Genomic DNA, 14749 nt, shown 5'->3' on the forward strand with positions numbered 1-14749 from the left:
AATTCCATACCCAGCAAAAATGTGTTTCAGATATTAAAGCTGAAAGAATTCATCACCAGTAGACCCACACTACAAGAAATGTTCATGAAAGGCAGTAAGATAACTATGCCAGTTGGAAATATGGACCTGCGCAAAAGAATGAGGCACACGAAAAATGGTAACTAGATGGATAAATATACAAGATTTTTTCTTATCATTTAAATCTCTTAAAGATCATTGACTATTTGAACACCAACATAATAATACATTGTCTGATTTATAACGTATGTAACTGAGGGACGCCTGTGTGGTGCATTCGGTTAGGTGGCTGACTCTTGGTTTCAGCTCAGGTGGTAATTTTAGGGTCATGAGATCAAGCCCTGTGTCAGGCTCCATGCTCAGCATGGCGTCTGCTTGAGACTCTTTTTCCCTCTCCCTCTGCCCTTCCTGTGTATTCTCTCTGTCTTGCTCTCTGTCAACTAACTAACTAAATAAATCTTAAAAAATAGCATATATGACTGAAATAGCATGAAACAATAGCATAAACAGACAACAGTAGCATAAAAAGCTGGGAAGGGAGAAATGGAAGTATACTATTGTAAAGTTCTATTATACATGAAGTGATATATCACTTGAAGGTAGATTGTGATAAATTAAGAGCATACATTATAAACTCTAAAGCAATTAAATTAAAATAACAAAACAAAGACACATAAGTAATAAGCCAACACAAGAGATAAAATGGAATTGTAAAAATGCTTAATCCACAAGAAGGTAAAAAAAAGATAAGAAGGGAACAAAGAACACATGAGACAAATAGGAAACAAATAGCAACATCATAGACTTAAAACTAAGCACATCAGTTATAACATTAAATGTCCTAAAGACCCCAATAAAAAGGCAGAGATTTCCAGATTGTAAAACACAATTACAGTCTGCCTTTATAAAAAAGGACACAAATAGCCCAAAAGTAAAAGAATGGAAATTGGTATACCAAGCTAACACTAATAAAAAGAAAGCCTGAATGGCTGCATTAATGTCTGACAAAGTAGATTTCATTGCAAATACTATCACCAGAGATAAAGAAATTCATTTCATAATAAAGTCCATTTTTCAAGACAATATAATAATCCTTTATATTTATGTACTAAAGTACATAAAATGAACTGCAAATTTTTTTTTTATTTTTTAAGATTTTTATTTATTATAATGGGGAGAGTGAAAGCAAGAGAGATCACAGAGCCTGCTGAGCAGGGAGCTGAGGGCTTGATCCCAGGATCCTGGGCTCATGAGCTGAGCTGAAAGTGGATGCCTAACCAACTGTGTCATCGAGGCGCCCCCTGCAAAAAAATTTTTAATCCATAATTCTATTTAGAGACATTAACATTCCTCTCTCAATCATTGATAGAATAAATAGATGTAAAATCAGCAAGGAAAGGAAGATTTGAACACTACCAACCAACTTTACCTAAGTGGCATCCCTAGAATACCCAACAATAGAGAATACACATTCTTTTCAAGTGCACACAGAACATTTATCAATATAGACCAGACTGTGAGATATAAAACAAGTCCCAATAAATTGAAAAGGATCCAAGTCATACAAAGTATGTTTACAGTCATAATGGAATTAAATTGGTATAAGAATAGGCATATTATTTTATTATCCTTTTAATTTTTGTAGAATATGTAATGACCTAATCTATTATTTTTTTATACTGGTAATTTGTCTTTTTTCTCTTTTTTTCCCAGACCAGTCTGGCTCTAGGATAATAGGTTTTATTAATTATTGTTATTAATATTCCCCATTGGTTTTCTGTTTTTATTTCATTGATTTTGTATCTTTTTATTTTTTTTCTTCTGCTTGCTTTGGGTTGAGTTTGCTTTATTTTCTAGCTTTTTTTAAGGTGGAAGCTAATGTGATTAATTTTTTTTCTAATGTAGGCATTAAGTGCTGTAAATTTCTCTCTAAGCACCACTTTAGTAGTATGTCATAAATTTTAACATGTTGCACTTGTATTCACATTTAGTTCAAAATACTTTCTAATTTCCATTTTGATTTTTACATTGATCTAAGAATTATTTAGAAGTGTAGTGTTTAGTTGCCAAATATTGGGGGATTTTCCAGAGAGAGTGGAAATCTACGGATTCATGCAATCCCAACTAAAATCCTAGCAGGTTTTTTTTTTTTTTTGGTAGAAATTGACAAACCAGTTCTAAAATTTATATGGCAATGCAAAGACCCAAAATAGACAAAGCAACTTGGAAAAAGAAGGAAAAGTTGGAGGATGAAAAAAGTAGGCCTTGTTTGAAGACTTCCTATAAGCTAGAGTAATCAAGGCAGCGTGGTATTAACATCAAGATAGACAAATGGGTCAATAGAATAGAGTCCAGAAATAGGTCCACATGTACGTGGACAGCTTATTATTGACAAAGGGCATTCCACGGAGAAAGGTAGTCATTAACAAATGGTGATGGAACAATTTGCTATTGATATGCAAAATAATTACCTCCTACATTTTACGTCATATGCAAACATTAAAATAGATCGCAAGCCTAAATTGAAAATGTAAAACTATAAAACTTATGGTTAAGAAAACAGGAGGAACTCTTTGCAATCTCAGGCAAAGGTTTTCTAGGTATGACACCAAAAGTACAAACCATAAAAGAACAAATTGATAAATTATACTTTATCAAAATTAAAAACATCTGGTCTTCAGAAGCTTCTATTGGGAGAATGAAAGGACAACCCACAGACCTGGGGAGAATATTTGCAAAGCCAATATGTGTGAAAGGAGTTGTATCCAGAATATATAAAGAAACTTCAATGTTCAGTAATAAGAAAATAAACAACTTAATTAAAGACATGCAAAGATTTAAACATTTCACAAGGAAGGGAGGTACAGCTAGCAAGTAAGTACATTAGAGAGATCATAGGCATCAGTAGGAAATGGAAATTAAAAGCCAAATTAAAAACCTATTGAGAGAAAACAAAACGAAACTTACATGTGGGGAGATTTTACACTTGTATATTATATTCATCTAATAATTTCTTAGCTCTCTACTTCCCTTTGCCCGTCAAGACACAACTTTGTCAGCTCATTTCCTTCTAGTTACTCTTTCTACATATTTCCAAAGTTGCTCATGGTCTTGTCTTGAGGCTCTCAATACAGAAAAAATAAAAAGCAATAGAACCAATATTCTTGTTAGTTCGCGTAGAACGACTACTTGAGATTACAAGGTTTGTTGTGTACATTCACACATTTTGCCTGTGATGTGATTCCTCACAAGACTGGTATCTTATGACCTTGACTTGCTACAGGGCTCCCAAGAGTCAACCGAAGAAATGAGTGTCTTTCCTGTTTTCTAGCTAGCTGATCCTACCAAAGTAGTTTGAAAATGGGTAAATAAATGGAATGGATGACTTTGACTTTGTTAGATGCCTTTTGTTCTATTATAATAGATGCACCAAGTTATTAATAAAAGCAGCGGAAGGATATAGTCTGAACCTTTACACTTGAGTTGTACTTGATGTTCTTATTTTTCAGCTACAGTTGAAAATGTTGTGTTCGTTGCTTGAAGCGGGGCAGGGGCGGGTGTCATGACTTGCTTTGCCATGGAGTCGGTAGTGAGAGATAGATAGGGCCTGCACGGGCCTGGAGGTGTGCCCTTCTCTGCAAATCCAGGGAGGAAAAAGTCCAACAGCAGGGTGCCTGGAGAATGGAGACACGTGTCCGTCTTCACAGCAGAGATAGTTTCTGACTTAAGTTCATGTTCAGAGATTTGAGAAGCAGCAAACTCACTGGCACATAGACCATTATTCAGGAGGGGTGCATTGGTTGAGACCATCACCAGTTTTCAAGTCTGTATAAATTCCTGTACCCCAGTATTCTCTTCTCAGAGAATCATGCTCACCTCATTGTTTCCTCCAAATATTTTTTTTCCCCATACTACTCAGGACAGTGGTTGTTAGGCTGTCTTTATACACCAGAATGAAGAACTGCCCTATTTCAGACTCATCAAAACCGTAGCTTGTAGTCAGTGCCTCCTTTTATTACCTCATTGTTCCAGTTTATGCTGTTTCTTCCCACAGGGCTTCTTAGTATCACTTGCAGCTGATCCTGGCTGTGCCTTGGTCCATGCAGAGCTACAAAAACAACTGAACACTTTTACCCATCTTCAGTATACTCTTACTGGAATCAATCCCGTATATCCTACCTAGCCATGGGGGACTTTATAGGCATTTATATTCATTTAATATTTGCCTCAAGTTGTGACAGATTGATTTGTTTCTAAGCAGGTGTTAATATGATTTTATTCAGAATGCTAATGGGTTCACAAGTCTTAGAGGGCAGTGTCTTAATGGCCATCTTAGTTCAAATTTCTATCCCAATTTATGTTGCATAAGGTACACATTAGACCATTTAGTTATAGAAAAGGTTATGGAACTTGAAAGTTCTTGACATAGGATTTGTGAAGTGAAATCCACTTTGTGGATTTTCATTCATTTTGCTCTGTATGTAAGAACTATCTTATCTGGGAAAAAAAGAGTCAATCCCTTCATTTGGGAGCCTACACTATATGTGATGTTGTGAAGGCGACCTGCTGATTAGCAAGAAGTGCCCTACACAATGGCAGAGGAGCTTCATATTGACAGTAAATGAGGAGTTGGTTATGCTGCAAAAGATTTGCTGACACTAACACCAATACTCATACCCAATGTATGGTTTCGACTGCTAATTTACTGATGTACAATATGTACACCGGAATGCTCCTGTTAACTGGCCAGTCAGTGGTTTTTTTCTCCTGATGGAAAACCTACCTGGGAACTCAAAACACATCAGAAGGTTGCTTGACAAGCTGAGAATGTAAGGGGAGTTAGTTGATGAAGTGTGACTCAAGGTAGAATATCTTGATAAACCTGTCTCCACCATTGAGATAGACTTGCCAAGAAGAATAGATGGGGGCCATCTTGCATGCCCTGTATTCTGACAGTGTGAGAGGCACTCCTCCCTGGCACCCTCTCTTTCTAGTTTCCTTTTCAACCACACATTCAACCATCAGGTAGGTTGATATCTTGGGGTAGATGATGACTCTTGTTCACTTTTAGTTGTGTTTTATTGCATTTCTGGACCTTAATCTTGAGGAAATTTCTTTGATTCCCCATCATAGGCTACCAGATTTTCATAAGCTCTATCATCTCCAAAGGTACACTCAGATCATGAACTGTGATGAGTATAAAAGGCCAAGGATCGCAAACAGTTCTAACACTAGCTGTTACCCTATCCTTTCCTCTCACATCCAAGGCAGTGCTACTATAACAATAACCTTGAGTCCTTCCTAATTTACTTTAAGAACAAAACCTGTAAAACTTCAGAAGTTAACTGTTTTTAGCAATGAATGATTTGCAGTACACATCACTATTGATCATGCCATGGGAGTCAACTTCTGTTGTCTCAAAGTGATTTCTACAAATAGTTAATCCCATCTTCTGGTTTTTGTTTGTTTGTTTGTTTGTTTCCTTCTCAGAGGAAAACAGTTTTTTCTTAGTTCTGGGAAGATATTACACTGTACCCCATTGTGTATTGACAAAAAGAAGGCCTATTTCTTTAATGAAAAATTTTCCTTCATCATGAGAATCCAGCATCCTTATGAGTTATTTTCCATGAGTGTACAGGGACCAAACATCTGGAGTCCCCTGAGTCCCAGTTAAGATAAGTCATCATAACAACACATGTTCTGATTAATATCCCGTTTCCCTTAGCCATTTGTCCATGAAAACTCCTGTGACCCATTTACTTAACAAGTTTATGTGTACGTATTAACATATGGAGCATCAACAGGAAGGTAACGGTATGGTTTAGCAAGAAGAGCCATGAAATGTTTGTTTTTCAAAATGCTTTACATCCTTATTTTCTCAAGTAGTGAGATAACCCAAGGGTCTAAACCCTTCACTCCAATGTCCCTGTCAAAGGAAAACTACAAGAAGTTTGATAAATGGAGGAGAGAACTGCAAAATTACTTTTTAGATGCCTGTTATTCTCATGTATCTGGATAAAACCTCACTAATTAGATTTGAGAGGGTTTTGTTGCTAAAACATTTTGGTTGATATACTTAGTGTTATTTTCTAGTTATTTTCAGAAGCCGTGCTGTAGGTCGACCCAACAAGAGTTATTGTGAGCTCAGCAATGCTGAAACCCAACATAATTGTTTCTTGGATGGATTTGGGGGAAGACTATTAACCATTCCATGATATATGGGTAGGAAGTGGTCAAATGGGGTGAACTAAAAAATGTTCCTGCTCCTTTTACTACTGACTTAATACTCTTGAGAGCCTGGAAGTACAAAGCCTATTACTTACACATGGTTCTAGCATCAATGAGTCACAGTGAATCAGAACAGTTAGCTCTTTCAGTTACAAACATCCATTTCAAAGCAATGTATTTTTATATACTTTTAGGTTTAGTGAATATCTTTGTGCTTCTCAAGATATCCTCATGATGCATTATAAAGGAACAAGTAGCATGCTACTATTATCATCCTCCTGTACATTTTTTGTGCTTTTGAAATTCACATTTGTAGTATCAAAACAGCAACTGAAATATAAATATACATACACAACTATACATACGTATATACATATACACACACATATATGAAATATATACAAATATACACATATGAGATATATTATATACAATTGTGTAAATATATATATAGTATATACATATAAATGTATATTGCATATGTAGGTGATATAATCTATTTAATACGATGTAAGATGGGTGCGTTTAAAATAATTAAATTGTTTTATACCAAAGAAAACTTCTAAAGTCAATTCATGCTTTTTACATAGCCGTTTAGATTCCAATCTCTTACCAAATAACTACATAGTAGAAATGTCAAATAAAAGTATATTAGGTACACTTTGGTAATGACAAAATTAATCTTTTTAAACAACTTTTCCCTTAGAATTATTGGTATATAAGCTTTCATTGTTTCACTTTATCTTCTAGACATTTCGTTACACTCTTAACGTACCATTGTATTTTTAAAGGAACCCAGTCTGACAGAAAGGATTATAATTTTGGAACTGTGTAAAATGTGATTTTTTTTCCCTCAACACTGATGTTCAGGATTAAAAATAACTTCTTAGTATTCATGAAATAAATATTTATTAATTTTCCCCCTGAAAAATTAGATTTTGTCAGATTCTACACAGAGGGTGGGAGGAACACAAGTAGCAATGCATTTGTCTGAAGAAACTCTATTAACATTATAAAAAATTCTTTAACAGCTGCCTTAGCAATAAATATGTGCCAATTCCAGGAGCTAGCGCTGTCTACACTGTTAATGCCATTTCTTTTCTAGACACCCACACGCTAGTAGAACCGTTAAAAATGCAGTATCAAGCAAGTATCGAAGCTTCCGCTTTGTGTTTATTCTTAGCATTCTCCACAGAAGGGCACCACAATCTTCAAGTGATGACATCTGTATTTCATAAGTATTAGCCCTCTACAATACGTGCTATTTTTATCTTCTAGTCTGGAGCCACAGTGAAAACTTGAGAAAAAATATTTGTTTTTTCTTTCACTTATTTTAAATCTCATATTGCTTTTCCTGAAGTAATAAAATTGAGAAAAGCATGAAGAGCAGTCATAATGTTTCAGGGCTAAAATTCCAGCCTCCCTTAACTTTCTCTGAAGGACTTTCTTGGTCTCTATGGTCTCTGGCTTCTTGTTGGCTTCAAAAGACTGATCAGAGACAGAACTTTCCTATGCAGACACCTCTAGGTCATCTCACCTGCACCAAGGAGTGGTAGGGGCTGTTGATGCCTGATGTTTACTCCTCTCAAGAGTGGGCCAGGCCCTGGAGTACTTGTGGAGTTGAATGTTTTCATTGTTTCCTTAGGTATTAAAGTACTAAGTTCTTTTTTTTTTTAATTATGATATGTTAGTCACCATACAGTACATCATTAGCTTTTGATGTGGTGTTCCATGATTCATTGTTTGCATATAAGACCCAGTGCTCCATGCAATACGTGCCCTCCTTAATACCCATCACCAGGCTAGCCCATCCCCCCACCACTCTCCCCTTTAAAACCCTCAGTTTGTTTCCCGGATTCCATAATCTCTCATGGTTCATCTCCCTTCATTTTTCCCTTCCGTCTCCTAACGGTCTCCCTGCTATTCCGTATGTTCCACAAATAAGTGAAACCATATGATAATTGTCTTTCTCTGCTTGACTTATTTCACTTAGCATAATCTCCTCCAGTTCCATCCATGTTGATGCAAATGTTGTGTAATCGTTCTTTCTGATGGCTGAGTAATATTCCATTAAATATATGGACCACATCTTCTTAATCCAGTCATCCGTTGAAGGGCATCTCGGCTCCTTCCACAGTTTAGCTATTGTGGACAATGCTGCTATGAATATTGGGGTACATATGGCCCTTCTCTTCACTACGTCTGTATCTTTGGGGTAAATACCCAGTAGTGCAGTTGCTGGGTCATAGGGTAGCTCTATTTTTAACTCTTTGAGGAACCTCCACACTGTTTTCCAAAGTACTAAGTTCTTAATAAGAGAGTAACAACAGTAAAACACCTTGGGCAGTGTGGGGCAGAAGAGAGTGAGTTATTCACAGATTTTTCAGTTTGGAAAAACCATGCTGTGTAAAGGGAAGGAGAAGGCAGAAAAGTTAGAGAATAAAAGTTTAATACCATCATTATTCTCAGTGATAGCACAGATGCCATGGATCAAAAGAAAAGAAAAAAAAATTGGGCAAGGGTTGGAGCTAAGAACTACCATCTTTGGGCGCCTGGGTGGCACAGCGGTTAAGCGTCTGCCTTCGGCTCAGGGCGTGATCCTGGCGTTATGGGATCGAGCCCCACATCAGGCTCTTCCTCTCCCACTCCCCTGCTTGTGTTCCCTCTCTCGCTGGCTGTCTCTATCTCTGTCGAATAAATAAATAAAATCTTTAAAAAAAAAAAACTACCATCTTTTGTACTGTTCTTAGTCTGTGTATTTGAATTAAATGGGTACAATTTAAAGGCTCAGTATGTTGGCATAGGCAAGGTTTCAGGAAGCTATACTCCCATAAATTTACCTATTCACTTACTCGGTCTGTCTGTCCATCTGTTCATCCATCCATCCGTCCATCCATCCGCCCATCTATCTTAGAGCTGTAGCATTAGTATTACATGCAGTGAAATTAACTTAGAATAATCATACTGTAATCATATCCAGTATCATTTGGGGCAAGGAGAAAGCAGGCAATACATGCTTTTGGATATTGAGTGATAACTATTTAAAATAGCACTTATGACCTAAAACAGTGAGATCTGTGCCTGGATAAATTCTAACAGCTATATCTAAAATAACGTTTGTTTGTTTTTAGCATTTCCTCATTATTATAAAACAAAACCAAACCAGAACCCACTTATAAGCCCCACAGAAATTCTATTAGACATCTAAACTTGGGTTTGGTTTTGCCACATTTATTCTTTCTTTCCATTGCTTACTGTATTTTGTTGTTTTCATAGAAAGTTGACTCCATACGGAGGCAGCTATGGTAGAGTTTCTGGAACCTGAAAATCTGGTTTGAATCCCAGCTCTGTTCTCAGCCAAGTCAGCTTATTTCTTTGAGCTTGGATGATAGTTGAATCAGGCTGTAAAAAATCAAAACCAAGAAAAATGAAAAAGAAAAGTGTTTGCAGTTGTTTTTCAAGCCTGGTGCCAGATTCCGACGAGACTGTCTTGTAGATGATCTAGGAATAAACATTATGACAGATAAATACATTTTGAGAGTCAAATCACGTTAAATTGAAATTTAAGCCTCTTCTTAAAACAATTATCTTTAAACCAAATGATTTCATATAGCATCTCCACTTAGCTGTAGGAGTAGTGTGGGAAGGGTGGGGGTAAACAAGGCCTCGCTGGTGTCAATTTTCACCTCCTTTTTCCCCAATGAAGATGCTGAAACATTTTTTGTTGTTCATTTCCGTAGAGTAAATACGGTTCTGTGAATCCATAAAGCCTGTGCTTCAGGGTTCAGAGCCTCCATGGCTGCCCCTTTTTGAGACATAAGAAGTCTTTGGTCAGGAGGTGGGTGGGTGGATGGCACTTGCTTAGATATTTTCTCAAATTATCCCAAGTTAGGTGGAGATATTTACCATTTCTGCTTATCAGTCATAAAAAGGTGGTTGAGTTTAACTGCTTTTTGTGGACTCCCAAAAAGCCAACATAGATTTACAATCAATGGAATTCAAAGGCCCTAGAACAAAAAATAATCCTTTATCTCAGTTAAATACAGAGTGGCCACTTACTTATCTTCAGGAACTTATTTTCATAATACTTTGTGGTCTTACCAATTTTAGCTTAAAATGCTTATCCAATTTTAGTTTAAATTGAAAACAAAGATAAAACGAAACTGCAACAAAGCAAATATAGGACACTCAAAGTTGAGGGGGAAGTGTGGAGTGAGTGAGGAGCAAGCCTGATTTACAGACCATGTCAAAGCCACCTGCACAACAGGTGTCCCTTCTCTGGGACATGAGTTTCCACAGTGGGGCAAGTTCTTTGAAGGAAATACACATTTTTTTAACATACCGTACCTTGGTATTGAATAAAATATAAAATAAAGACATTTATGGTTTTCTTTCTAGTTTTTATTTCCTGCTATGAAAAGATTTCCAGAAAGGGTGGAGAGACTTCCTGCTCATCATCATGCTTCTCTATCTGCCCCATCTACCTGATGCTTATTTAATTCACTTCCTTTCAATTAAAAAATAATTGGTTGAGCATGTGCAATGTGTCAGGCATTGTAATATATGCAAAGAGTTATGAAGATAAATGATGTTTTCCCTGCCCTCAAGGAATCTACTAGTCTGGGTAGAGCATCTTGCAGGTAGCTGTGGTATAAGGCAACTTCCAGCAAGTGCCCGAAGAGATTTATAAACGGAAACTACTTTAGAGAGAGCATGTGCTTGAAAGACTAGGACGGTCATTCAGGTCCCAGACCCAGCTCCAGAGCATCTTCTACTGTTGGTTGTACTTAATGAACACAGGTGCAGCTTAGACACACGTTTCCTTTATTTACCTTTTCCCTCCATCCCTTGACCAGAAGACTGTGGAGGGGAGGGTGGAGAGCCACAGCCAGTCACTTCTCATCTTATTCAGAAGCAATGACTAGAAAAGAAGAAAGGTCTTCTTTCAAGGGTCTCTGGGGTCCATTAAGATCCTAGATGGACTCCTTTCCATCTCTGGAACCCCGCAAGCTGGACAGCTGGCCACTGTTCATGGAGGCCACATGAGAGAAGATGTGCATCCCTTCCCTTCTTGGCTAATTGAGGCTTACTGGGTATAACAGTGGTCCTTGTCAGCTGTCCCTAGCATCCTTCCAACCAATTCGTCATTTATTAAAAAATCAACCTCAGACTTATATCATCATAATCAAATTGGGTTCTATAGTTGAGGGCCTGGGGACATCTCCTAAGGTGGTTAGTGCTATGATGACTGTCTGAAAGGAGTCTCATTACATAGGACCTCAAACGGATAATGGCGGGGCCCAGAGCACCGAGGAGGACTGCTGTCTTGCAACTCCCACCCAGACCAAATTGCTCAGATGATCAGAATCAGGGGGAAATTTCTAGTCCTTGATTTCAGCTTTTGTTTTACCTCTTTCCCTCACTGGCTAGTTCCAGAGAGGCAACTGGTGACTTCCCTCACTGCCAATGCGGGTATCAGCGTAAACCGGTCAGAAGTTTTTCTCGTTTCTGCTACTTCTCCCAAATGGGTGAAGGTGCTGATGGAGGGTAAACATACATGGGACCAGAATGAAGAAAGAGGAACAACAGAAGGATTGGAGCAATGGCCCCTGGAAAATTGAGAATTGATAGTAATTACAAAAGATTAGGTAGGGCTCTCCTTTTTCTCAACTAGTTCGCTGCCTGATTTCAACTAAGTCTCATTTAAGACAGTCTCTTAGTCTTTCAAGTTGAATAGGAAATGTTCCTTATCCACTAAGGACTCCTAACATTTCTGTAGGTAAATGGTGTTATCCTTAAAATCTAAGCCACTGTACTCCTCTCCCTTTGGAGCCCTGCACAGGAGGGAACCCTCTCTAATGATAAGGCATGATGACTTACAGACCTGGAACATTTATGGGAAGCAATGACATGATGGTTTTTGTTTGTCTGCTTGCTTTTTAGAAATTCTGTCCAAGCCCAGTGAGCTTGCGCGGGGTAGAGTATGCCAGGTGGGGAAAAAAAATCCACTATTGTCTATTTCCATTAACTTAGTCTAGTTTCCATCTTTGTCTTCTTCCTCCACCACCTCACTCTGGGTCCAGGAGAGAAGTCAGGTGATTTACCCACCTGCGTAATGATTTCAGTTGGGACACATCTTGCTTTAAATCTTCTTGGGAAAGCCTCTGAGGGGGAGGTGGGGGTGCAAAAATTCTGAGAGAGGAGCATTGCTTCTGGTACGGAAATTGTTGAAGTTTGATGAATCTGATTTCTTCCAATCTCACTGACCCCTGAGGCATATTGGCCAGACCTGACAGTCACTGTCATCTTGGTTGCAAAATAAGGTATTTTAGTATCCATATTGCATGAACCACATGTTTGATAATCAAGTTGAAAGTAACTATTAAGATTTCTAATGTAACCAGTGTTTAAAATTCTCCACTGAGAGTTTCCCTTTATGAACAGAGCAAACGGTGCTACAAAGGAGACAGCAATGACGAGTATGGAAATGTTTAATTGATCCTCCCCCTTTTTTTTGTTCCTCAGATTTTCTTCTCCTCAGACCCGGAGGGTGGAGAAGGGCGGGGGGGAAAGGCAGCATTGACACTTTTCTTTTTCTTTTTCTTTTTTTCAGATTCAGAAGAGTAAAACACACCTCACATACAATAAAAGAGGCTGCCAGTGTCTTGCATCATTTTAGCTGAGCTGCTTCATTCTCCTTCTCCTCCTTCCACAAAGACCCATAACTGGGGAAGGTGTCCAACTTTGAGAATCAAGTCCCCCACACTTGGCCTTCCCTCATGCCACCTCATTCCAAGAGATGGCTCTCTGGGGACTGGTTTGAGGTCTAAGAACTCTGGGGAATCCTCCCCCAGGCAAATAAAACAACTTGAGCTTTTTGCACAAACAGAAACAAAACATAAAGGTACTTCCTCAGAATTCTTTGCTAATGCCCTGACTTTCAAGGCACCTGTCTGGCCCGATGAGGATGGACACCCTGGATATGCTGAGGGAGGCCTGAGAAAGCCACGTGCACAGTAATTGCCATTTTACTACTGTCGATGCCGTTCCTTTAAATTGTTATTTTTGTACTGGCTACTGATGGTGAATATAGCCGTGCTGGCCCTTCATCACAGCTAAGATGATGATTCCAGTCTCTGGGGGTTCTTTCCTGAGTCAGGAACTTTCTTTTTCTCCAATTTCCTTTCAGACTTAAAAATTGTTCTTATGCTTGTCTTTCCATTTATATATGAAATTCTTTTTTTTAGAGATTATCCGATAGGACTCTTTATTTGTAAATGCTTAATGTATCTGTGCATTCATCAATATAAACCTGAATGTTTCTGCTGATGACCATACTGTTTAGGTGGGAGACATATTGTTTTCATTGGGTAGCGTCCATAACTAAGTGGTTACCAAAATTTTTACCATGGGCCGGTCCTCTTCTTTTGGATATTTATGGTTTCACTTAATCACTCTTCTTTCTATTCAGGGAAGTGCTAAGGGAATTAGTATCAGGGAAATATGTCAAATAATTCTTCTCATTTTAGTGAGTCTTTAAAAATAACACATAGGAGATCATTAATAGCACAAATCAAAAGCAAGAGTCATGGATGTAGCATGGAAAGAGAATAAAGATACACCCCTTGAATTCAAGTCAAAAATGGGATCCAGTGAAGTCTAAGTAAAGGGTAATGTTATGGGTCTAAATGGTGTGATTTGGATAAAACTGATTCTTAAAAGGTGGTATGGTTCACAAAGGAATCTTTGAGTCCTTCCCAAGGGGAACCCCATGAGTATGCTGGTGATAGAATTGGGTTAGTAATAGGGGGAGAGAGAGAGCTAGATGGTAGGCTTAGGTGTATTCCCCATTGCAGGTTTAATTTCTACATTAAAAACACCAGAACAAACATTTAAAAGATCTTCTTATTACTAAGGCAAAATGTTGCTGTTTCTTCAGAATGAAAGGAGACCGTGTATGTAGTCCACAGAGCCTCTTGCCTTGCTGACATATTCCCCAACAGAAAGATCTGAAGAACTCTTGTGTAGAATGCCCAGTTGGTACTGATATTTGAACATGATTCTTTGGTCAGCTTTTTACATTTTGCCTTGTAATAACACATAGTTTGCTGTTGCTCCCTCTGCTTTTCATAACAGTGACACTAAATAATGTGGGGCCTCATAGGTCAAGTAAATGAGTAAGTCATGTAATGTCAGAGTTACTGTGATCAATGGCAGTTGGTACCAGTGAGGCACTAAGGAGCAGTAGGGACTGTGAGGAATTGGAGCCTTTTGTTTGTTGACGTGTGTGTTGTGGAAAGGGGGCAGGGACTGGTCAGCTACAGGATTAGTGCTATGTAGCAATGGGGGTCTAGATACCTAGGGTTTTATATAAACCCTCTCCAAATTTTTAAATATTGGCAATGAGTTCAGAAATCTCCAAAGACTGTGCTGGTCGAAAAAAGCATGCCTGTAACCTGCACTCCATCTGTGGGACATCAGTTTGCAAACTCTGCTCTTCGAG

The 14749-nt window shown here is 38.1% G+C and overlaps 1 protein-coding gene across 4 annotated transcripts in view; it reads left to right on the forward strand.

Annotated features, from left to right (window-relative positions):
* The window catches only part of PDE1C (phosphodiesterase 1C), a 302251-nt gene that overhangs the window by 255339 nt on the left and 32163 nt on the right, over positions 1-14749 (forward strand). The window contains exon 17 of one of the 4 annotated variants that reach the window (XM_008686464.2): positions 12860-13578. The exons of the other annotated variants lie outside the window; for them this stretch is intronic. Coding sequence (XP_008684686.1) covers positions 12860-12873 — 14 coding nt within the window. The 3' untranslated portion in view covers positions 12874-13578. Of the gene's footprint in view, positions 1-12859; positions 13579-14749 lie in introns of those variants that run through there. 4 annotated transcript variants of the gene reach the window in all.

This window comes from Ursus maritimus, unplaced genomic scaffold (genome assembly GCF_017311325.1).
Source record: "Ursus maritimus isolate PB19 unplaced genomic scaffold, ASM1731132v1 scaffold_3, whole genome shotgun sequence".
Classification (NCBI taxonomy): Eukaryota; Metazoa; Chordata; class Mammalia; order Carnivora; family Ursidae; genus Ursus; species Ursus maritimus.